This window comes from Tenrec ecaudatus, chromosome 16, assembly GCF_050624435.1.
Source record: "Tenrec ecaudatus isolate mTenEca1 chromosome 16, mTenEca1.hap1, whole genome shotgun sequence".
Classification (NCBI taxonomy): domain Eukaryota; kingdom Metazoa; phylum Chordata; class Mammalia; order Afrosoricida; family Tenrecidae; genus Tenrec; species Tenrec ecaudatus.
The window spans coordinates 88,230,069-88,254,847 of NC_134545.1; the positions used below are offsets into that span (position 1 = coordinate 88,230,069).

The 24,779-nt window shown below is 54.8% G+C and overlaps 1 protein-coding gene across 2 annotated transcripts in view; it reads right to left on the minus strand.

The window, feature by feature from the left end:
* The window catches only part of SH3PXD2A (SH3 and PX domains 2A), a 244,135-nt gene that overhangs the window by 94,707 nt on the left and 124,649 nt on the right, over positions 1–24,779 (minus strand). For both annotated transcript variants that reach the window (XM_075533362.1, XM_075533361.1), the window contains exons 4-5: positions 18,638–18,714; positions 11,544–11,635 (exon numbers count right to left, since the gene is read on the minus strand). In XM_075533362.1, coding sequence (XP_075389477.1) covers positions 11,544–11,635; positions 18,638–18,714 — 169 coding nt within the window. The remainder of the gene's footprint in view (positions 1–11,543; positions 11,636–18,637; positions 18,715–24,779) is intronic.

Here is a 24,779-nt window from a genome sequence, read left to right on the forward strand (position 1 = left end):
GGTCCACAAACTCATAAACCCGAGTCGTCACCATCCCTGTCCCTGTTTTATTCCCAGAGGCTCCGGGAGTCATCCCACCACCTCACTGCATCCTCCTGTGTGCTAGCCCCCAGACAAACAGTTTTCCCTGGAGAGAACTGGACAGGCCAGGCCCAGTCCTCCACACAACTGGGTAATGACACTGCAGTGCTGCAGAGAAGAGGGGGTGTGTCGCCGAGCCACCTTCCTGCCCAGTAACATGCAGTTAGAAACAAAAGGGCAGAACCTGGGAAGGGCAGGGCTGACCATCAGTTCCTAGACTGCTCGGTGGCTCGGCCTCTCTGCGCCCCTGGTCTCTGGCTGTGCCCTCTGGTTTCCTGAGATGCGGGATGGGGGTAAGGCTGCAGTGTGGGTTGGGGGGGGTGCCTTTCTGCAGGCAAGAACAGAGCGGTGTCTGTACTTCCTGGGGTGGACACCCAGCTCAACTGAGAATCCACAGGCATGGAAGGCACCCCACCCGATCCTCAGTGGTCATCCGCTGTAGCTGCATTGTGAGGACCAGCAGGCCTGGCCTGGGTTACCCTACCAGCTGGGCATACCAAAGCAGCAGCCCAGGCCTGGAGGGCCAGGAGTCCAGCAGCCAGTCCCTGGGGACTGATACTCCTACTTCTGGGAGAGGAGTCAAGGGAAGGGGTGCTCGTGAGCTCCTCAGCACTGCCTGGGGAAAGAATTTTTAAAAACCCTCTGGACTTTTTTGGGGAAGGTAGGAATGTTTTGCAAAACAATTGTGGCAACGGTCGCATTGTTCTGTAACTTTACATCATCAGGGATGTAACTGTACGTCCCAAACTAGGGGAGGGTGTCTGGTGGCACAGTGGTTAAAGCAAGAGCTCAAACCCACCAGTGGCTCCCCCAGAGAGAGAGGTAGCAGCTTGCTTCAGGAGAGACTGACAGCCGTGGAAGCCCCCCATCCCGAGGGGGCAGGTCTGCTGGTCTATAGGGTCACTTCACATTGGAATCAACTGCAGGGCAGTGGGTTTGGCTGGTGGGTAAAATGAGTGAATGCATTACTGTGTGAATTATACCTCAAGGAAACTGGTTGTTGTTGTTGTTGTTGTTGTGTGTGTGTGTTGTTGCTATGAAATCTCTCTGGCTCTGACCATTGGAGTCAGGCTTTGGTGGAAAGCACTCCTAGTGGGAGCTTTTGGGCTGAGCCACGCATGCGTGTGTGTGTGTGTGTGTTTGTGTGTGTGTGTAATACATGTTCCAGCTACATGGCCTCAAGATTCATGTTCCCTGTGTGACAAGTCTGGGAGTGGGCCTGGGACTTCTGCCTAGGGATGGGGTCCCAGCTAGACACCCATGGAGTCTTGGATCCCAGCTAGTCTGGAATCTGTGGTTGAGGTGGACTCCCCAAACCAGACTCGCTGCCTCCAGCCAGAGGAACCTTAAGCAGCAGGGCAGCATCCTCAGCAGAGGTCTGACGCCAGAGCTGGATGCCCCTCCTGGAGCTCACACAGCTGGAGAGAGGCCACGGGGAGCTGCCCTGGGCCCTCCTAAGCCTCCAGTCCAATGAGAATCCTGTATCTCCCCAGGAGGCCCCCCAGGGTAGAAAGACCTCTCAACTGCCCCTTCAGGTCCTCCCTCCCCACTAGCGGGCACAGCAGTCACAAGGCCCTCATTCTGTTCCCTTGGCTTTTTGTCAGATGAAAGGTCTCAACTTGTAACTTGGAAGCTTTAGTCCCCAGACAACTCTGACACTTGGGCAGAGTGAGATGCTAAACCTACCTGAGCCTCTGGTTCCTATCTGAAGAAGAGAGACCTAGACCTTACTTACCCAGAACCCCTGCTGACTTGTGCTATGGTCACTAGGATACATGGCTCCACCAAATGGCAATCCCAGCAGCTGGCTCTCCCACCGAGGATGCTGGCATCGGTAGTGCACAACACTAGCCACAAGGTGGTACCACAAACACACAGATCCCATGAACCCGGACCAGACAGAGATTACAGATGTCAGCTCCAGGCAAGATTTACAGCCTTGGAATTCCAAAGGGATTCTACCCTATCCTATGGATCTAGATGCATTGGCATCGAGTGTTTTCGGTGAGGGGGGAGAGATCTAATTTCCCTACTGATCTACCGACAAAGGTTGCTGTGGGTCAGAATCTGCTGGAGGTCAATCTTTAAAAAAAATCTTTTATTGGGGGCTTGTACGACTCTTACCACAATCCATACATTCACCCATGGTGTCAAGCACATTTGTACACTTGTTGCCATCATCATTTTCTTTCATTTTTTAAATCTTTTGGAGTGGCTGCTGACATTCCAATCCTCCACTGAGCCCGCTAACCGTTAACCGCGGCACCACCAGGGCTGCCCCAGGCACCCTAGGAGGTGCTGGACCACTGCCCGGACAAGGAAGCGAGTCAGCTTGTTAACTGTGGGGACACGACCAAATGGCTGCGCTAAATGAAGATCAACCGGCACTGCCACAATAAAGGCTCTGGAAAGAAATCGGGCACATTCATTAAACCCCTATGGAGAAATCCAGAACAGCGCATGCGCGGAATGAGGCCACCTGGGCACAGGTGAAATTAAACCTGGTCACAACCTGGGCACGTGACATCATCACACAGGGGCGCTTAAGCTCAGTAAGATTGGCCCATCCCTCAACCACACCTCCCCAGCCCGTGGGGATGGAGGGATAAGTACCAGACAGGGCAAACCACTCCCCGTGTGTCCTCAGCCACTCGCCCCTCTTGGGTTCCTGCTCTTGGTTCCTCGCGCTGCTTCTGCGCTCCTGTTCCCGGGTTTTCCAGGATCCCCCGAAGTGCCCATCTTCCGTCTCGAACTCCTGTGCAGCCTACACGCTCTCCAGAGACAGCGGGTCCTTTTTGAGGCCGTAATGCCCGTAACTTCCCTTTCCGGCATAAGTTACTTGGGTTTCAAAAGTGCTTTTGCCGTGTGAATTCTTTCAGTGTTGAGATGCGAGAACTGAGGTAAACCATCCCCAGAAACCCAACTGTTTCATTCCATTTAAAGCAGTCCCTGCACACAGTAGGTGCTCCCTAGTCACTCAGGAGCACCTACTGTCAGCACCACAGACCTCTGGCACCTGGCCGTGCCCAGAGCACAGGAGGCCAGTGTGACCTACAGGGAGGTCAGGTCATTAGTCTGGTGGGGAGCTTGGATTTGAAACCCAGCCATGAGCAAAGCCCTGTGCTGCCATCCCCCGTCAGACTCAGGATTCGGGGCTGAGGACCTGGAGGCCCTCCAAATTCTCAGTGGCAAGCAGAAGACACAGTCTCCTCCTTTTGCAGGGTCCCTGAGGCAGGGCTGGAAACTCTGGCCCTCCCACCTGCCACCCCCACCGCCTGAGTCTGCTTTATTCTGGCAAGGACTGACCATGTTACCACCCAGCCCTGGACCACAGAGCGGATTCCAAAGTGTGAATGGGAGGGGGTGGTCCAGAGGAGGCTCTCTGGGGTCTGACTTCATGCCCACCCCCACCCCCTGCCCTCCTTCCTGAAGTTTCTCAGCATCCTTCAGGCCCAGCCCCCGCCCAGGGTTCTCCAGGGCACTGATCTTCCTTCTTCCTCCCCAGGGTGCCTGGGTATAGGCAGCACAGGGGCAGGAGAATGTGGGGGTGGATGGTGTTTTCCATCACCCTTCCAGGGGGCCAGATGGAAGCAGGGCCTTGTGAGCAAGCTGGCGCAGGATGGTCCTGATCTGGCCCCAGAACATTAGGCCATTGTTCCAGGACATAAGGCAGGGTACTCTGAGGGCCCTGGGGCGGGGGACCCAAAACCTGTTTAGCAGGGCTCTGTTCCTCCCAGGCAATTTCAGGAATTTAACCAGGAAGGACCTAGAGGGTCTCAGGTGTCACCCTCAACTCAAGCCCCTCCACCCTTCCCACCTCCCAGGCAGTCACTATGCCAACCCTCCTCGCTAGGTCGGGGAAACTGAAGGGAAACAGAGGGGAAGTCACTGGCCTGGATGGAGGGCAGAGCGAGGCTCTAACGCCCCCTCCCCTGGGGGTGGGCAGTCTACTCCCAATCCTGTTAAGCCTCCTGGCCCCCATCATGAACCCAGAGGGGCCCAAGGCTGGGGCTGCAGAGGCAGGGCTCTGTGGATGGGGAGGGAACCCAGGAACACATCGCTGAGGTGTGTCCAATTCAAGGAAGGTGTCCCCACACCCAGCCAAGTCCCAGGATGAGGAAGACCCCTCCCAGTTGGGTGGGGAGGGCACAGTTAGGGTCTGCATATGGGGGTGCTGTGAGCTAAGTGGCTGCCCCAGGCAGAGAGGTGGTGACCAGGGGCACCCGAGGACAGGATCTCAGGGTTCCTAGAGCTCGCTGTGAGTGCGATGACATGGTTTCAAGTGGATGAGAGTTTAAAACTACACAGAGAGGGACTCTCATGCCCCAAGTCATGTCACAGGGCTGGCCATGCTTTCCAGCCCTGCCTACACCAGGGCCGGCCTGTGGTTCCCGCCTGCCAGCCAGCCCTGGCTCCACAGGGGGAGGGCAGAGGGCGGCCCAAGAAGGAGGGCAACTAGGGTGCCAGACAACTCCCAGCTGCCGTGAATCCTAAGGAGCTCAGCGTCCAAGGTCGGGGAACCTGGGTCCGCAGGGACACTTGCTGGTGCTCAGGGCATTGCAGCAGGACAGTCACTTGCGAGCCACAGAGGATGGGCGGGTGGCTTTATCCTGCACTGAGTCCCTTCGGCCTCCAGGGGCAGGTTGTTATCTGCACCCTTCAGGATGTGGGGACCAGGGCTCTCCCCCACCCCCAAGTGAGCCCCCAGGCTGCCTCATCATTCACATAGAATGGCTAAGAGGCACGGTGGCCTGCTCCTCTAGCCTGACCCTGCTAATGGCCTTCTCTTTCTGGGGGGTGGGCTAGGGGCCAGTCCTGACTCCCCGTGGAGTGAAACCTTTTTTTCTACCCACACACAGGGACCTCTGTCCTCTGGTTCATCCTACCTGCTGTCTCTCGGGGCCCTGGTGGCGTCGGGGTGACACTGGGCTGCGACCCTCAAGGTCAGCAGTTTGAAACCACTAGCCGGTCCACCGCAAAGTTGGGGCTTTCTATTCCCCTAAAGAACCACCACAACCTCGGAAACCCAAAGGGGCAGTTCTACCCTGTCCGTTCAGGTCGCTGTGAGTTGGCATCGACTCTGTGGCTCTGAATTTGGTATCCCCCCACCCCCACCCCTGTCGAGTGGACTCTGACTCACGGCAACCACGCGGGCTCAGAGGAGGACTGCTCTGAAGGGCTTTCTCTGTGGTATCTTTACAAATGGGGACCACCAGGTCCTTTCTTCCGAGGAACCTGGAGGAGGGTCTCTTTCCCACCCTACTTAACAACCCGGATCCCTGGAGATGGAAGTGGCTTTGTTGAGGCATCCAGACCACACCTGGGGGTGCAGGCCAGAAAGACAGAAGGGGGACCCCAGCCAACCTCAGGGACAGGAAGGAGGCCGGGTGCCACCAGCCCTGCCTCTTTCCTAAGACATGGTTCCAGGCTGCCTGGCTAGTGACAAGAGTGCACTGGGCGCCCTGGGCCGGGGGAATTATGTGTCCGAGGCATGACTGATAGCAACTCACAGCGACCCCACAGGGCGAGGGGAGGGGGCCCAGGTTCTCCTAGGCTGTGCATCTGTGGGGCCTGAGCGAGGCACCCCAAGGAGAATTCAGCATTGTTTCTGCTGAGTTTGAAGAGCCTCAGCGTGGGTTAGAGAGGACAGAGCCAGCCTGCGGCCTCCTGTGGCAGGGCAGCCATGGAACCTCCAGGGCTGGGCTGAGCCAGGCCCAGGAGAGGTTCTGAGAGAACCTGCCCCCTTTGCTGGGCAGTGGACTGACTAAGGAGCCTGGTCCCCTACGCCCCAGCCCCTACGTCTCAGGGTTCCTGCACCAGCATACTTGAAAGAGCCCAGGGTTATCTGTAAAATTCCAATTAGGTCCACAGCCTTTGATCATTCGATCAGCCACTGAAGCGAGCTGCCTCAGAGTCAAGATTGGCCGTTACCCTTTCCGGTGCTCATGTTTAGGAGGGAGGGCGGGAGGGCAGACGGTGGGCTGAGGGTCACGCAGGGGGCAAGCACACTGCAGAGGATACAGGTCCCTTAGCAGCGTCTGAAAGTGGGGGTGGCTGGGGCCAGGGGAGGGAGGGCCCTTCGGAACCGTCCAGAGCCCTGCAGGTCTGCAGTGGGGTCCCAGGGGTTCTGGTTCTCATACTCACCTCTTGCCCGACCTGCTGTGAATGGGGCCGCACACATTTAGCAGAAACCTACTGCAGGCTGCAGCGACCCACTCCGAAATACAGACCCCAAAGCGCCGAGAGCACCTGACTCCAACCGTTTGGTGTACACCTGTGCATTCCGCAACAGCTCAAAGGTGGACGCAGCCCAGGAGTCCACCAACAGACCGATGGGTACACAGAGCACCACGTGATCTCCAGACACCAGGCTGCTATCCAGCCACAGGAAGGAACGGAGGCCTGATGCACGCGGCACCCTGGCTGGGCTCGAAAGCATGATACCCAAACCGTGGGGCCCAAACGGGGCAATATTACATGATCCCACTCTCATGAACTATCTTAAAAAAGAAGTCACTGCCCGGAGTCACTGCCGACTCACAGCGACCGTACAGGGCAGAGGAGAACTGCCCCTGTGGGTTTCCGGGAAGGTAACTCTGAGGAGCGAACGGCGGCTGTCAGATTTGAACTGCGAACTTTGTGCTTAGCAGTGAAATGCACCACCCCCTACACACCGCCAGAATCGAGCCCCTTATGAATGACCTGGGAGGAGCAAATTCTAAGAGACAGACAGTAGACTAGTGGTTACCAGGAGCTGGGGGAGGATGGGGTGGGAATTACTGCCTAAGGGATCTTGACGAACCAAGGAGAGGATGTGACTCAACTCACCACCCCAAGTTTCCTTGGGACGTACGGTCTGCTGAAAGACAACCCCAGCTCTGTCCAAGCCTTTGCACGGCGCATCAGAGCCTCCTCGAAAGCAGGGGGGTGGGCATTCCCAGGGCCACCCATCCACACGTCGAGGAAGAATAGCCATCAGCGGGGCACGCTGGACGTCTCCATCTGCAGTGGCCGAGGCCGAGGCCACAGAAGCCGAGGGACAGAGCAGAGGAACCGTGAGACACTCTGAGAGGCGAGGCAGAGCCGAGGTTGGGCTTCCCGGCCCACCGAGGCAAAGGCCAAGGGACTATGGACCAATGACGTATCCTTACTGTTTAGTGATCCCGACTTGTGGTAGCCTGTTAGGTTCTCTAAGAAACCCCATAATTGTGAGTTTTACCTGTGAGTTCTGTGTGGTGACGGCAGTGAGCTATGTGACTGAGCCCACCTGCAAAGGCACGCGTCACGGCAGGAGCCTTTGGAGTCGCACCTGAGTTCTGCCTCGTGGCCATTGGCCTTGGGCTGGTGAGAAACCATCTTCTCCTTCGCCCCTGTGCACTGGGGCCCTCATGCCGGCGTCAAAAGACTGGGTCCCTTTTGTGGTGAAAACGTTTTGGAAATCAATGGCGGTGGCTTGAATGACACCGTGAATGCCATTAATGACGTGATTATAGATTCGATTGTGTAGTGCACACGCCCCACGACTGAGAAAAATATGTTCGAATTCCTAGCCTCTGTCTGTCATAATAATTCCACCTGGGAATGTGCTGTCTTTGTTCTGCGAAGGAAACACGGTGTGTGGGGGGTATTCCTTTGGCAAAATCAAAGGTTGAACAAGCAATGCAGAGATGCAGAGTCAGGGAGAGAGGCCAAACCAGGCAAGGACTGTCCACCAACAAAAGATCAAAGATAAAGGACCGTCCTGCCGAGCCAACGGAGAGAGAAATGGGTATGCACAAGACGTGACGTAGACACACAATGGAACGCAGTGCCAGCACCCTTAAACTGTGAGAAAGTAAATCTCTGTTTCTTAAAGTCACCCCCTTGTGGTACATCTTCTGTTACAGCAGCACTAGATAATGAAGATGGTCACAAAAGCGCATAAAGAATGGCTGGGCATTTTGTCTCATATATTGTGCCACAATAAAATAATATTAAAAAGAGAGAGAGGTTTTTCTTATTGCCATGGTAACTTAGCAACCTAAAGCTGTACAACCAACCAGTCAGGCTTTGGTGGTCCTCAGGGGGGCAGTGGGTGTGCAGGAAGCCACACCTTTCAGAGTGCTGAGGATCTACTAAGTGCTGGGAGTAAGCAGCACCTTGCTCTGGCTCCCGTACAGGTCTGGCACGACTAGCTCATTGTAGGGATGGACAAACGGAAATGCAGAGAGTCTGACCAAATGGTCGGCAGTCACAGAACCTTGAGTGGCGGGGCCTGAGCCTCAATCCTGTCCCCGCGTCCTTGTCGACACCCAACGCTTGTCTTGAGCCTCACGGGGGCTGACCTGTTGCCGTGGGCGCATGAATTGACAGGTGGGTCAGGATGAATTCCTTTAGCTACTGGCAGAGAGGGGGGTGTTGAGAGGAAGGGGCCACAGGTGGGGTCAGTAGATTTCATGATGTACTTGGTCCTTCAAATGCCAGCAACATTCCCACCATCCCACCCCCACCCATGGGACTCGTGTGGTCCCACGGACAATAAACCCCCAGAGGAGCACTTTCTGCCCCATGGATGGAAGGAGATTCAGAGAGCTCAGCTCAGCTGGGAAGCAGCAGAGCCAGGTGGGAGACCAGCACATCTGCTCCCAGGCTCAGCCTTCCAGGGTCCTGGGAAGTGGAGGAGGAAGGGGTGGGAGCACCGAGAGAGGAGCGCAGAAAGGACCCACGGTCTCCCTCCTCCCTGAACCTGGAAATAGGTGGGAGGATGTGGGAGAGTGTGGGTTTTCTGCTTGGATCCAGAAAGTGCTGGGTTCAAGTCCCAGTGGCTAAGGTCAGATTACCCAATAAGCCAGGCAAACACAGGTCTACCTACATACTGGTTCTTGTGAACAATTTCAACTGGTTTTCATCATGTCCTGGTGAAACCCATATGAAATTGTCACTACATACTAATAAGCACAAGTAAGCCTGTGCTTACCTTACTGACCGGGTATTCTGCTCCTGGAGGGACCTGCCACTTTGAAAGAGTCTTTGATCCTGGAGGAAGGTGCTGTGGGGTGTGAGCAAACATTGGTAGCTTATTTTGTGACTTGCAAAGCTTGTTCCTGGACCTCCTATCAACCTGACCCTAGAGGTAGCAAGAAATCAACAAGACCGAACTCCCTGCTGTCGAGTGCATTCTGACTCACAGTAACCTCACGGGATAGTATCCACAGGCTGCCCAAGGCTCTCCATCGTTACAGACGTGACTGCCACATCTTTCGCCCGTGGACCAGCTGGTGGGTTCAAACCTTCTGGCTAGCAGGCTTTCACTTAACCCACTGCACCACCAGGGATCCTTGGAGGTGGCCACAAACAGTGTCACCGAATTGACTGTGACAGAGACCTGCTCCGTAGGGTTTCTGAGACAGGAGCAGGCAGCCTCATCTTTCCCCTTTGGACCAGCTGGTGGGTTGAATTCCCAACCTTGTGATCAGCAGCACCATGCTTATCCAGCGATGTAGCAACACCCCAAACAAAGAAAACAAACTCTCTGCCATCCACCTGATTCTACCTCATCGCTCACCTGGAGGACAGGGCAGAACTGCCTCCGTGAGTTTCTCAGATGAGGCTGTAACTCTTCACAGGAGTAGAAAGCCTTATCTTTCTTCTGCGGCTGGTAGTTTTGAACTGCTGACCTTGTGGTTAGCAACCTCATGCATAACTCACTACACCACCAGGGCTTCTTACTACGTAGCAAGAAAACTAAAAACAAACTCACTGCCATTGAGTCAAGGCTGGAAAAAAATCCCTGTGGGCTTCGGAGACTTTTAACTGTTTACCAGAGTGGAAAGCCCAGTCTTTCTCCAAAGAGCTGCTGGTGGCTTCGACCTGCCAACCATGAGGATTGCAACCCAACACACAACCACTACACCACCAAGGCTCCTTCCACATAGCAATAGCAGAATGAATTGTAGCTGTTAGGTGCCCAGGGTCATCTCTGACCCATAGCGACCCTATGCACAATAGAGCGAAACACTGCCTGGTCCTGTGCCGTCCCCACGATTGTTCCTGTGCTGAGCCGATGGATGCAGCCACTGGGCCTTCCTCTCGTTTCCTGCTCTTCCACTGCACCAAACAGAGTGTCCTCCGGGGACACATCCACCTCCTTGGAAGCAGCCGGTGGGTTTGAATCCCCAACCTTGTGAGGCTAAGTCCTCCTCCCTTTTTACAGATGAGAAAACGATGGCTTGAGGGAGATGCACGAGCGACGCAGTCAACACCAGAGCTGGTATTTGAGCTCCAGACCTTGCACTCTGCATGGTAAACCGAGCCACACACAGCAAAGGAGGGGCCGTTGTCAGGCCAGGTGAGCCTCAAAGGGTACAGGCTGTCCTTAGGCAACACCGCCCAGTGTGCATGTGCAGGCTGCGCGCTCTACAATTCCATTCACAGTCAAGTGTGGATGGTGCCCCAGGAGCGCTTTCTTCTCTGCATCACTAGGAGGCCCCCTACTTCTCCCCACTGTTCCGGTCTTACCCTTCCCTCTGTGGTGCCCACACCATCTGCCTCTCGCGTGCCCACCCTGTAGTTAACATTTCAAGGGACCCAATAAGGGAGTGAAGTCAGCTATGAGGATCCTCTTCAGACCTCTCTTTTGCCTGATCCCCAACCCGGCGCCCCACTGGCTGCTTCCTTCCACCCTCAATCCTGCGGGGGAGCTGGGCTGTTCACTATGTTGTGGTCTGAGGCAAGCCTTCCGAGCAGAAGAACAGCCACCTGGGCGAGAAGTCCCGAGAGGGACATTTCAATGTACTCGGCCCAGAGAGACAAAAATCCTTCCTGATGCCTCCTTTCTTTCAAAGCCTGCTCGTGTGATCTGTCTTGGAAATGTCAGCCAGCACTGGGCCTCTAGGGTCAGAGACTCAGGTTCAAAGTCTCCTGGAGCATCCTTACCCAACCAGCTTGTCCGATGGTGGGAAATTCACTTCATCACATGGGGCATCAATTTCCTCCCCTGTGAACAGGCCTACTGATGTCTATCCTACAATCAATCCCACGAGTAAGAGGCATTTGGAAAAGGCTCCATACAGGTTCGTTGCTATTTTTAATGACAGGTACAAAGGCTGTTGTAACAGCCTGGGACTCCTGAGCTATTCTCGGGCTAAGCTGTCAGTCTGGGCAACACAGGCCTCCTGTCCGTGCACTCGGGCTGGGGGCTTTGCGGCATCAAGCATTCAGAGCAATGGCTGCTAGCCCTGGACATCTCAACAGCATGTCCACGATATTTCCTGCTAAGCTAGAAAGAGTGTGCAGGGGAGCCTGCACCTTACATGCAGAAGGTGATGGGAGATGGACAGCAAGCTTTGGTGGCCCATCTTTCCTAGCCCCGTTGGCCTTGACACCTCTCCCTCTCTCTGTGACCTACACGCCCAGCTTCTCTGAGCGGGCCTCTGCTTGGTCCCACAAGCTCATCACACGGAGGAGGTCCAAGTGTCACTTACTCTTTTGGCGGGTTGACATCCTCTGGTCGGGTCTCGAAGAACTGAAAAACTTCATCACACTGTGAAATGTGCGGAGGCAGTCGGACCAGTGCCTATGGTAAGATGGGAAGAACATTAGGCAGCAGGTCACCTAGGGTCAGCACGATGGGAAAGGCTTAAAGAATTCACTACCCACCCACCCAGTCAACTAATCAACTAGTTGAAAACTCCACTAATGAAACAATGATCCATCCATCCATCCAGCCAGCCAGCCAGCCAGCCAGCCAACCATCCACTGACCCACCCACCTATCCATCCAACCATATAGCCAACCAACAAACCAGTCAATTAATTACCTAACTAATCAGAATAATAATAACAATAACTTATCAACTAATCAACCATCCAGTCAACTATTCAACCAACCAACTAGCCAGCCAACTCAACGCTGTCATCCGAGTAAAGAAGTCATGCTCATTGAACTCGAGGTCTCAGGGCCCTCCGTGACTAGTCACTCAGCATGAAACCTGTAATTGTTTGCTCGTGTCCACCAAGTAAGTTCCCCAAATACCAGCTCTTCTCCTACGAGCTTTGTCTCTCAATGTGTACAGCTAGCTGAACTAGACATTCACATTCTCTAAATACTGTGTACACAGTGGAGTTTTTCATGACAAGTTAGTAGTTGCTCCCAAGGAATATAATCGGGCTTTATGCCAGACTGAAGGATTTAAGAAGATTGCAGGTGGGTTTTCAAGAAGGCGTCTTTGAAGGTGAGGGTCTGGAATGAACTGGTCAAGGCGGGGCTGGGGCAATCCAGCGTGGTTCCGGGAGCCGAATGGAGGTCAGTGAGACTGGATTGTACAGAGAAAGGAACAGGAAGCGTGGGAAGTGTGCAGGGGCCAGTTTTAGGCCAAGCGGAAGATGCCGGAAGTATAGGTGGAAGGGTTGTAGCACGATTCTTCGTAGAGTTGGGAGCGGGATAAAGGTCGGCAGGTTTTGGACAAGCAGAGAGAAGATCAATGGGCAATCTAAGAGGACAAGTTACATAAGGGTGTGGGCCAGCTGTGAGCTTGTCATCCAAGGAGGGCCAAGAATGAGGAATTAGAGGGGCTGAGGGAGAATTCCCAGAAATGCGCAGCGCCCATGACACTAAGTGTCACACAATTAGTGAAGATACTAATTCTCGGGGCCCCTGCGAACCCTGGCATGGATCCAGCAACCCTAGATGCAAGGTGAGGCCAGGTGTAACCCAGCTTCCTGGGTCCCTCCACTCAATCTAAAGAGGACATACTGGGGCCTGGCCTGGCTGCCAGGCCAAACAGATGGGCAGTCACTGTCACAGCAAGGGACCAGGTGAAGAAAGCAGAAGCTTGGGGTGGAAGACTCCACAAACAGGGAGTGTGCGGAACTGGTGCTAAGGGACTTCTTGGTCTGCAGGACAGAATCCTGGCAGAAGCTCTGGTCTCCCCCAACTCTATACCTTGGCTTCATGTACAACTGACCCCGTCCAGAGAACTTCCAGGCGTCCAGCATGGTGGGTGCGCCCATGCGCAGTCATTTGGAATCTTCACAAAGTTCCTGATGAGGACAAGATTACTGTCCTTAGGCCACAGAAGAGGAAACGAAGGCTGGGCGAGGCCACCAGGTCTGTTTGCAGGAGCCATCCAGGGTAGGAAGACCTCACAAGAATGTCAGCACCACGTGGGCAGGGCTTTAGTCTGCTGACTGCTGCATCCGCCGCTCGGGGACACTGCCTGGCCCGGAGCAGGCACTCAGCAGAAGTCTGGTTGAATGAGTGAATAAGGCGACAGTGGCCAGAAACTGAAACACATTCCCTACCATGGAGTTGTTTCAACTCAGAGCGACTGGATAGGGCAGAGGAGACTCCCTCTGGGGGGTCGACCAGACCTTAAGTCCTTACGGGACCAGACAGTCTCATCTTCCTCCCATGGAGGGATGACAGGGTTCAAACTGCTGACGATGTGGTTAGCAGTTCAATGTGGAGCTCACCGCACCACAAGGCTCCTTTTACAGTGCAGAGAGCAGTCTCTGATAGCTGCAGGGCATAAGGGCGGGGAGGTGGGGGTGGAGGAGGAGGGCAGAGGTGGCCTGGGGTCTCCTTGATGGAATCATACTGTTGAGTAAGAGAGACGTGATTGACCCACTTCTTCTGTGAGCTGGCCAAAGAAGTGCGGCATCTCGGACCAAGCAATCCTACATTGAAGGCTCTTCATGATGCCAAGCCCATCCCAGGCAAGAAGGCTCAAGGTGTGACAAGAGCAGGACAAATCACCGACGAAGAGCACTATGCGACTCCAGCCTTCCTTCCTACAGCCCGTGGCTTTCCAGGGGTCTCTCATATCTCATCCCCGAGGACAGCCACGGGATAGGAAGTCGCAGAAATGAAACTTGAAGGAGCCAGTGCCACGTGCCACGCGCTATTCTAGGTCCCTACACTCATCCTGTCAACACAAACAGAGCGCTGTGCTTTAGTGCAGCGAACCAGGCACTGCTCCGCCCTCCGGGAAAGCACACCCGACGATGCCCCCCCACCCCCCAGATGTGCCATTAGCTCCACGGACGAAGACGGGGACCACCTAGGCTGTTGGGGGTGGGAACCAGGACTGGGAGAAGTGACAGAATCCGAGCCCCATGCTCAGAAGGTGGGAGTGAGTGGACTTTTGCCCCCAGGTGTTCAAGTGTCCACGGAGTACACGTGGTATATGTGGTTTTCTTCCCGGGAAGAAAAAGAGGGGAACTGAGGAAAGCGAGGGAGGGGCGGCGAGGAAGACAGAGGTTATGAGAAGGAGGGGAAGCCAGGCTTGTGAAAATCCAAGAGTTAGAGAGGAGAGGAGGGCCAGGGGGGGCGGGGTTCAGGAGAGAAGGCACTGATGGGGGTCAGGATGGGTGGAAGCAGTAAGGAGAGCAGAGGGCACAGGGAGGGGGTACGCTCCCAGCTCAGCGCACTGCCACCCAGCCCAGGCGCAGACTGGGCCAGGCCACTGCCCACCAGGCAGCCAGCGGCAAACAGAGGGGCTCTTCATGCCGACAGAGACGGGCATTCCGGGGGCAGAGGACGCGTGGGCTGGGGGGGCCTCAGACAAAGAGGCCTTTTGGAGGCACAGCCGCCGCGGCATCTTTCTCTAACAAGGAGCCCTGAGGGGGAGCCGCGTTGGGGGCGCGTTCTGATTGCAGGCTGACAAGCGGCTCTCAGCGCCGCCGAGCAGCCCCATCCGAGCTGCTGCCAGAGCCCAGTTCTGGCCAAAATCGCTTGGCAGGAGAGCTGGGTGCTGAGCAGCCAGGTCCAGGGGCCCGGGCCAGCAGGGAGGGCCAGAGACGGGAACCTCCGAGCCCAGCCATCCTGCGAAGAGCACACCGGAGGCCAGATGCGTGTGTTCTCTGGACTGCTCCCCGGCTGAGATCTACAAGGCCACCACTGGGCCTTTAGGGTATATCTCGATGTGGGTGCTTGTGGTGGTTAATTAGGTCAGGTCCTTGGAGCCGGCCAGGGGGATGGGAGTTTGCGTCCTGACTTTGTCACTCACTGGCTGTGTGGCGTTCTAGAATTTTTCCAGCTCCATCGTCTGTGGCTCTCTAGTGCTGCCAACACCACCGACTGATCTGACCAGGATGCCCACGGATGGCAGACTTTGCCTTACATACTGGAGACCTGTTGTCAGGCGAGATGGGTCCCTGGAGCAGGACATCCTGGTGGGTCAAGGAGAGGGGCAGCCAAAAAAAACAGGAAGGTCCAAGACAAGACGCCGTGACTGCATCCGCACGCTCGAACACAGAGACAGCAGTGAGGACGGCGCGGGACGCGGCGGCCGCGTTCCCAGTGCACCTCACAACACACAGAAACAAGCAGGGCATCCTCTGAAATGCGCATCCTCTCTAATTCCTTGTCACCTCAGAAGCCATTTCCCAAGCTCCTTGTGCCTGGGACCTGGGAGGCAGGCGAGCAGATCAGCAGGGGCTGGCTGGGTGTTTCATGCCGGCCAACTGGGAGGCTACAGGAACTGACAGGCTTGGTTCTAGAGGAAGGTGCTGTGGGGTGGGGAGAGAGGCAGATGCTGGCCCGGGCCTAGGAGCCCAATCTTTGATGTGGTGTGTAGGGGTGGGGGGGCGGGAGTGAAATTCGTAAGTAAGCACACTGCTGATTACTAAGCAAGCACAAGCAGGCCTGTGCTGACCTTGCTTATTGGGGCTGATGGAGGTGTAGAAAAGGGCCCTTCTGCAGGAGGCCGCAGGGTCCATTGCCCACCTTTCAGAGGGCCCACCACGCTCCTAGAGCGCCTCACGGAGGGTAAGAGCCGAGAACTGTGAAAGCCCCTGGAACACAGCTGGCAGAGGCGGTCAGCCTTCTGGGGAGCCGGTGGAGGTGGGCATCCAAGAGGGGGGCAAGGCAGGAGCTGGCCACGTCTCCAGGAAGAGGACCAGCAAAGACGGGGACAGAGGCTGAAGAAGGCTGGCTCCCTTGGGCCAAGTCTCAGGGGCCTATGAAGTCGTGCCAGCTCTTAAGATCCTAGCGGAAAGGGTAGAACTGTGCGTTTCCAAGGCTGTGACTCTTTCCAGAAGAAGCAAGCCTCCTCTTTCTCCTGGAAGAGTGGCTGGTGGTTTTGAACTGTTGACCTTGTAGTGAGCAGCCCGACTGGTGACCACTCCTCACCAGGAAGTGTAGGCCTGGATCAACGTCACTAACCTGGCAAACAGCTAGTTGATCATTCTCTCCCCCTCTCCCCCATCCTCAGCGACCAGGATATCCATCTTGTCCCCTGGACAAACACCGCAGACAGGCGCTGCAGTCACAGAGACTGGGGAAACAGAGTCGCTGAAGAAGACCCTGAAACTTGGGTCCTGCCGTACAGGAAGATGAACGCGTCAGCTTGTTGAGGCTGCAGAACCATTAAATAGTAACCACATGACCGACCGTGTTGCCTGTTAGAGCAATTTATGGAGTTAACGAAACAGCTTGTCCTCCCCTCCAGAGAGCCACCTGGCTCTCAAGTTCCATGCAGAGCCGTCCCTGGGCTGGGGCTTGCAGCCTTTCTGCGAGGCTTCGTGTGTTTGAATGAGCGTGGAGAGCTGGGATGAGGCACGGCCATTGAAGCACCCATGCCCACCCCTGCCGCATCTGATCCTGAGTCAGGCATCCTGTTCAAAGCCTCATCCCAAGAGCTAAGATGCTATGGGCCTCCTCCGGCACATGCACGGAGCCCATGCCTCAGGCTGCATCAGCTTCAGAGAGGCCCTGGCCTATCCGAGCCATAAATCTCAGCCAAAGAAGGCCCGCTCCCTGCTCCCGCCCTTGGCGCACTGCTCCACGTGCCTGGCTCATTTAGCTTCTTGGGACACACAGAAAAAGAAACGAAAGCCCAACTCAGCTGGAAACAGCCAAGGCCCTTCAAAGAGGAGGAGCATGAGCAGTAGTCTGAAGAAGCGGAGCTTCCAGCTTGCAGGGGATCTATCACTGAGGCACCCTTTCCAGAAAGACAGAAAACACCACCTTAGTGTAATCTGTAGGCACCGAACTCAACTGGTTCCCCGGGGAGAATTTGGGGACACTCATTTTCTATAGGGGGCTCTGGGTGAGACGGGCCGTGGATATACTCAGTGGCTAACTCAGAGGTCAGAGGTTCGAGTCCACCCTGATCTGCTCCTGAAAAAAACCCACAGAGGACAGCTCGGTTCGGACACATGTGGGGTCCTTGTGAGTTGGAATTAACAAGTGCGCTATCTTCCTACAGCCTTAGGAATGATCATTGTTGAAGTTAGCAGTCTGGTCCTGATTTGAGCGTTTTTACTGCTAAGCACAGATGCGTAGAGCACGGGAGCCTTCAGAGACCTCGCAGGTCATCATGATTCTTTGTAAGTGCAGCGCCCTTCCGATGTTAACCAACACAGATAAGCATTCCTGCCCTCAATCCCTCCAAACAGGCTGGCGAGAAAGTTCTTTTTCCCTCCATTTTACAGGTGAGGACAGGGGTCTCAGAGAGTTAAAGCCAGCTGTCCGAGCTCACCCAGCTAGCAGGCAGGGCACTGGGATCGGAGCCTGGCTCACCTCACTCAATCACCAGCATCTACCGCAAAGCAGGCTGCCTGCCTCCGCCCCAGACTCCACGGTGGGTCTTGCTGGACTGAGCCATCCAGCCCCGCGACGGGCAGCCATGGCCAACATCAAGTCTTCCCCTGAATTCACAGAACGCGTCCTTGGTGCCAGGACCTGGGCTGCTGCCATCTGACTCCCTCCTCACCACACTAGCTCCCATGTGTGCAGATGTGGAAACTGAGTCCCAGAGAAGTTCGGTGACCTGCCCAGGTGCCCGTGGCGCAGTCAGAAGTTGGGATCCAGGCAGGCCCTCGACATGTGGCAGTTTGCCATTCTCACTGCAGGGGTTCGAGACTCCAGTACAGGAGGAAGGCCTACAGACTGCAGCTTGGGACCCACTGCCACCCTCCCGCCTGCTTTGCCGTGGGCCGATGTGGGCACTTGGCTTTAGCACCGTGGTTCTCAATCTTCCTAATGCCGCCACCCTTTCATACAGTCCCTCGTGTGGTGGTGACCCCCCCCCCCAACCATAAAATTATTTTTGTTGCTACTTCCTAGCTGTCATTTTGCTACTCTTATGAATCGGGCGACCCCTGTGAAAGGGTCGTTCGACCCCCAAAGAGGTCGTGATCCACAGGGTGAGAACCGCTGTGGTAGAAGGATATGCTCACATGAGTGTTGGCACCTAAGAGGATATATAGGAACCGACACAAACAAAGCCCAAGCTCATTCCAAGGTCCCCCAAGAATCCAAGCAAGCAGCTCTGGGCCCGGCAGAACGCTCCCTACAGAGTCCCTTCAGCAGGAAGCCGGGAGGAGCGGCTTCCAAGAGCGTTTCGTAAGCCGGGACGTGTCCTGACGGACTGAGGCTTGCTAGATGGTGAACCGGAGGAGACCAGTCACAGGGGGCTCCCCCACCCTCGGAGGGACATATAGGAAATTCCAGGTCTCAGGATACATCTGCCAAGCTCTGTGCATACAGACTGCTTCACTGGTGGACGGACTTCCAGACAGACAAGCCAGGCAGTCAGACAGATGGAGAGGCCGCCCCGCAGACTGGCTCTTACCCGGCAGTATTCGTCGATGGGCTTCAGCCGCTTCACGGCCACGTCCCGGATGTGGCTTCTCCGGAAGAGGATCTTGCCTGAAAGAGAGACGCTCATGAGTTGGGTGTTCTCTGGCGTAACCGCCAGTGGGGCCAGAGACACCCCATCCCCCGACCCCCCTGCCTATTCCTTGGCTTCCCAGCTCTAGCTGCCCTCTCCACCCAGTGGCCTCGCCAGTGTCCATGAGAGAGCGGTGGTCACCTTTCCTGAGGGGCAGGAGGTGCTCCAGGCTGAGGGCCCTGGGTCTCTCCGGCACACGAGGCGCCCCGGAGGCCGCCATGAGCAGCGTGGCCAAGGTGCCTTGTGTGGGTCTGATGCAGGATCAATGGCCCACAACAGGTGCAGTTCTCAAGTGGCCTGGCAGAGCGGGGCCCAACCCCCACGCAGTGCTTTTCAGGCCCACCCCTCCTTGAGAAATCACTAGCTGGGCAGGAATTCCTATTCTTAGTTTAGGTGGGTGGTTATTTCTTGGGCGGGCACGGGCCAAGGGAAGTCTAGCTGCCTCAGTCTGACCACTCCCCGGCCTCTTAGACCCATGGCCTCTGGACGTACTGGCACTGCCCAGCTGGGCAGGCAGACCTTCTTTAGGTTTAGGCCAGGTGTGCAGGAAATGCCAGCCTCGCCAAACTCACCAGCAGGGTTTTCCAAGCAAACCGTGCTCAATCGCCAGACACACTCAATGCACACAGTCCTTTAGAGCCTGTTAAACCCGGAATCTGAGCTCTCGGTCTCACACGCAAAGCTTTACGCGGTCGGCCTTTCTGTGGCCAGTGGCTGCCAACACCCAAGGCCAGTGACCCCTTCCAGAAGGCCTTCCTTGACTGGCTGAGCTGGGAGTAACCGTCCTCTGCGGAACATCCATCCACAACACTCTGCCCTGGCCACGTGCTGCTGTGTGTGCGAGCTATTGGTGACTCCCCTCCGCTAGGGGCCTGTAGGATTCGCCTCAGAATCACAGAGCCTGGCCCGGGCCCTGTGATCACCCTGTAGCTGGACCAGGTAACCCTTGTTCTCAACCAATGGGTTTCCCTCAGGAGAACCTCGCTCCTCGACTCTCAGCCCCTGTGGCTTGAATGGGGCTGGTCACACCCCCTGGCAGCAAGGACAGCCATGTGACCCATCCTGGTCCACGAGGAAAGGTACAGTGATTGGTTCAGGGATGGGAAGGGCCCAATATGGGCAATGAGTCAGCCCTCAGGCTGCTGCGGGTGCCCTATTTCTTCCAGAGCGTCTAACCTTGTTGCTGTGGACTCGATTCAGACCCATAGCTACTCGCCACGCACAAGTGCCTCATAGGCTTCCAAGACCGAGATCTTTACAGAAGCAGATTGAGGCCGCTTTCCCACAGAGGGGGCTGGTGGGCTGGGATGCCACCCTGTCCGTTAGCAGGTGAGCACTCCACCGCTATGTCACCAGGGCTCCTTAAGGAGCTTCTAGTCGTGTCTATTATTGCCTGGGGGGTGTGGGTGGGGAGCAACTGAGAGAAAGGAACTATGCTGCTATATGGACTGTATTCCACAAATGCTTCTTGAATGACTGAAAGGCAGAGCCAAGCTGTGGCAACGGGCAGATCCCTTGGACATCGTTAGAGCAGTCTATCCCGGTGCCTGCACTTACCCAGCACAATGACATTCTCGGTGCTGTTGAACCGGTTAGAGAGGCATGTTCATCGTTTTCCCTAAAGAATTCTAGTGCACGTCATTGTGTTGCGTCCCTTCTGCCCAAGTGGAATCCTAGGAGAGTGTATTGCCTCGGTTGGGATCGCTGCCCTCTAAGTAGATCCAGAGACAATAATGCGAGGGGCCAGTCATTCACTTGTGAGACGATCCCAGGAACTACTACCGGGCAGTAAGGAAGGGGCGGGAATGGGAGACCGTGTTTATCAAGCCAGTTCAGCACTGTGGTCAAGTGGAGCTCAGTGCTGTTCGGGAATTCTGGGAGACGAAGAAGAGCACACTTCAGAGATAACCCAAATGAGACTGAGGAGGTGGGCTAGTTCTCCACCAACGCCCCCAGGTATGAGCTGCTAATGAAGGGCTGCTTCCAAGGGCATCATTTGCACATTTCTGGCCAAGGGTGCTCCCACAGGTAGACCAAGGCCCTCAGGTAGAGTCACCTTCTTGCATCGAAGCTCCCTATGGCATGTCGAGGTGAATGGGGAGGGGAGATGGCAGGGGCACTGGAAGCAGCTGCCACAGCCGCTCCTAACTTCTTTGTCACCAGAGGGCTAGTCACCAGGCCTGCTTAAGTCAGACCGTGGAATGTCAAGCATCACCTTGTGGGGCCTTGTCTCATGGGTAGCTCTCTCCACACATTATGGACCGGAGGCCCCAGGCCATTCCTCCTCTCTGCTCTAAACACTCCGATTTATTGACAGCAGACACTGAGCAAGTCCTCACTAGCTCGTTCACTATCCCCTTCTAGAACCTTCTTTAGGTTGGCCTGCCCTCCCTTGCTCTCTGAAGTCAGAAAGAGGGGCCAGCTCCATATCAGACAGGCAATACTTTACAGACTGGACAGTGTCATTGAGATAAATAGGCTCTGCTGCGTGTTCTTCGTGCAAGTTGCTAAAAACGTGGTTTATCCGCACCGTGGTGGCGGCTGCTTTAACTAGGGGGGAAGGTGATGTCACCAATTTGGCAGAAGATGCCGCAGATGTGGTATTCCCTGTCTCTTTGCTTCCTCCCCTTGTTTGGTTGCCTGCCACTTTATTGCTTACACACAGTAGGAGCATATATGAGCAGTCATGGGGATGATGACTGAAAATAAATGCATAGCGTGAAGAGACCCTCTCTTGGGGCTGGAATTCTGGGCCTTCGTCCTGAAGCCGTTATCCGTCAGGCATTGGAGGCTGACCAGACCCAGTGGTGCTGACAGAACACTGTCCACCAGAAACAGAAGCTGAAATGCCAGTGGCTACAATCCCACTGGGGAAAGGGTTGCTTTTGTTGAGTTGTCTTGGTTATGCTAATGCGGAACGGTTGTTGTGGGGTTTGCCTTGAGTCAGCCTGTTCTGAGATGTAAAAGAGATTGAAGAAGCAAACTAGGGAGCAGAGATGGGAGGAGATGCCATGCTACATGACAGTCACCAAGAACCTATGGAACAAGGACCTCCTCCCAAAGTCATCAGAGAGCACGCCTTCCCCAGAGCCAATGGCCTCAACGGTCAGAAAATAAATTTGTTTGTGGAAGCCACCCATCTGCAGTCTTTCTGCTACAGCCATGCCAGATAACGAAGACAGAATTAGGTGGATGCGCTCACGAAGACCCACAATGTAGAAATCGGTTCAGAATTGAGCAATGGGGTCGAGGCTAGAAGAGTTGTAAGGTACCTAAAACTGCAAGCCTACATTGCCGTGAAGAGACTTTTGGTAAAATTATGGACATCAAAAGCAACTTTGTTGAGGGCTCAGAAGAAAACTCTTATCATTGTAGAGAACACAAATGGCATCAGCAGAAGACTATTACTAGAAATGTGTTCCTGCTGAGGCTTTGAAAGGACACGGGGGAACAGACACTTGGACGATGCAGAAAGGGTAGTGATTTTTATGGAGTGGCAAAAAACGTGTCTGAATGGTGTCCAAATGTGTGGTGGTATGTGGAACTCGTACGTGAAGAAGTTGGATCTCTGGGGGAGAAATTTCTAAGCAAGGCTAAAGGAGCTACCTTTTTGCTTATGGTAAAACCCAAGCGGAGAGAGATGGACTTAAAACTAAACCGTACAGAGCGAAAGCAAAACGTAAAGATTTGGAAAATCCAGTTGGACACCTGTCCTAGAATATTCATTGGGAAGCAGAGCTATACAATGTTTTGTTAAAAAATGAAGCGGGTGGCCCATGAATCTAACCAACTGACACCGCAGAAAGCTCACCAGCTTAGACCGAAGGGGACAGGCAGAGCAAAAAGAAATCCTGCCACTTGGAATTCTACTGGCAGAAAATTGGCCAAAGGAGCAATATCTCCTGTCCTCCAAGAAAGGAAAAGGGCCGCTGCGGCAGCAGCTCAGAGATCAGCAGAACTGTTGGGAGGAGGCTGAGAAGCAGGCCTTCTTGGTCTCCGCGGGCGGGACCTCAAAAGATGTGCGGGGAGCCCCAACCACTATGTCGGTGGCTACCATCCCACTTGGGAATGGGTTGTCTTTGTTAACTTAAACTAGCAGGACTCGTTGAGGGGGTCGATCTCTTTTGCGTTAAAAAAGGGATGAAATAAACCCACAGAGACGCGAAGGTGGAGGAAGAGAGCTGCTTGTGTCATGGGAAGATCGACAAGAACTTTCCCCGAAGTCAACAGAGGAAAGGTGTCTCAAGAGCCAGCGGACCGGGTTTGGGACTTCTACCCTTCAGAACCAGGAGAAAGAAGCTGCTCTTTGTTAAAGTGCCCCTTGGTGGGATTTCTGTCCTAGCAAGACTGGATAACCAAGACACCCAGTGACTCCAGGGTCAGGCAGAATCTAGCAGGACCTTGAAGGACTCCTCTTAGAAACAGAGGAGACCAGGGACGGACGAGGGCCCACAGACCGGCATGGAGTCAGAGGTCTCGTTATCCAACAGAGCACCCCTATCCTAGTCTAGTCTGTTGGAGAACAAAAACAGAGCAGTAAGGGGGGACAGCAGCTGGATCCCCCGCCCTCCAACCCCCATCTCTGGGACCCCCATCTCTGGGCTGGTCAAAGATCTGACTGAGTCTTATGTTCTTGCCTGAGAGCTGTGTGCATGTACGAATATGTATATTACGTTAACAACAACAGTTTCAAGGGAATCAGTGCTAACTCATGGCAACCCTATATGAGTCAGCACGGAATCATGTTCCACTGGGTTCCCAACGGCTGCTTTTCCAAAACGTGTGTGTGTGAGCGTGTGTGTGTTGCCAGAAAGTTCTGAGAGGAAGGGGTGAAGGTGAATGAGGCACAGGTGTTGGTGGACAGGGTTTGCCTGACCCCTTATTGACATTAGTTCTTGTGCATGAAACCCCTATACTATCCCTGGAGGCCACCCATCTGCAAGTGGGGTCACCAAGCCCCTGGGCTTGAGACCTCACAGGCCTCTCCACCGGCTCTTGCTCAGGTGTGAAGTCCGAGAAGACTTTCTGCACAAGTCCTTTCCCAGTCGAATCCCAGCAGGGCTTCCCGCTGACTGCTGACGGGAGCCGAGTTCTCCTTTCTTGGGGCTCTGGCACAGTTGGGCGGTGGAGGGGGGGCACATAAGGAGGGGAGTTGTCTGGAAGGGATTCCACGGTCTTGACTTCTCTGTTAGGAATCCAAACCGCATTCTGAAAGCCAAACCAGTGACCGTATTAAAAAGGAGAGAGAAAAAAAAGGAGAAGGAGGAAAATCCCCATTAAGGAAGCTGAGACCACAGGGCATTAGAGGCCTGTTGTGAATGTAATTCAGCCCGTTTACAGCACAGCCCGGCTTCTGCCAGCAGCTTCAAAGGCCCACAGAAATCCGATCAGCACAACGAGGAAGATTATACGTGGGCACGAAACAGACCTCTGGACTTCACTCGGTCCTGAAAGGGGAGAAGAAATGTAAATGGGTCTGAAGCATGTCAGTGGGGGTCCGAGTGCCCATCACAGGCAGATGAAGGAGGGGCCCTGGGTTCAAGTCCTACCGGGGGCGGTGTGTGTGTGTGTGTGTGTGTGTGTGTGTGTGTGTGTGTGTGTGTGTGTGTGTGTGAAAGAGAGAGAGCGTTTGAAGCAGGTCCTTCCTTCGCCATGAAAAACACATAAGTCATGTTTTATTTTATCTTTTATAAGCCACATTTTAAAGCAAGCAGCCGCACATGAAGTATATATACCGGGAATACTTGCCCCTGCTTAAACTGAACTAACCGCTAACTAACTGACCTAGGAGCTTACTTCGTTGATGTTTGAAAGGACAGAATTGAAATTCATGGCTGTAAGATCCTGGTTCAGAACTACAGAGCTCTCTTCCTGGAGAACAGCATCACAAGTCTTATTAATCATTCACACCTGAGCATGACCATGCACCTGCTGCCTTCTGGAGGACGGTCTGGTTAGGGAAGAGAGCGCAGAGCACAGGGACCTTGGAGGGCAGATGGGAGGGGGATGGAGAGACAGCATCAAAGGCGGCCTCTGCAGGCTT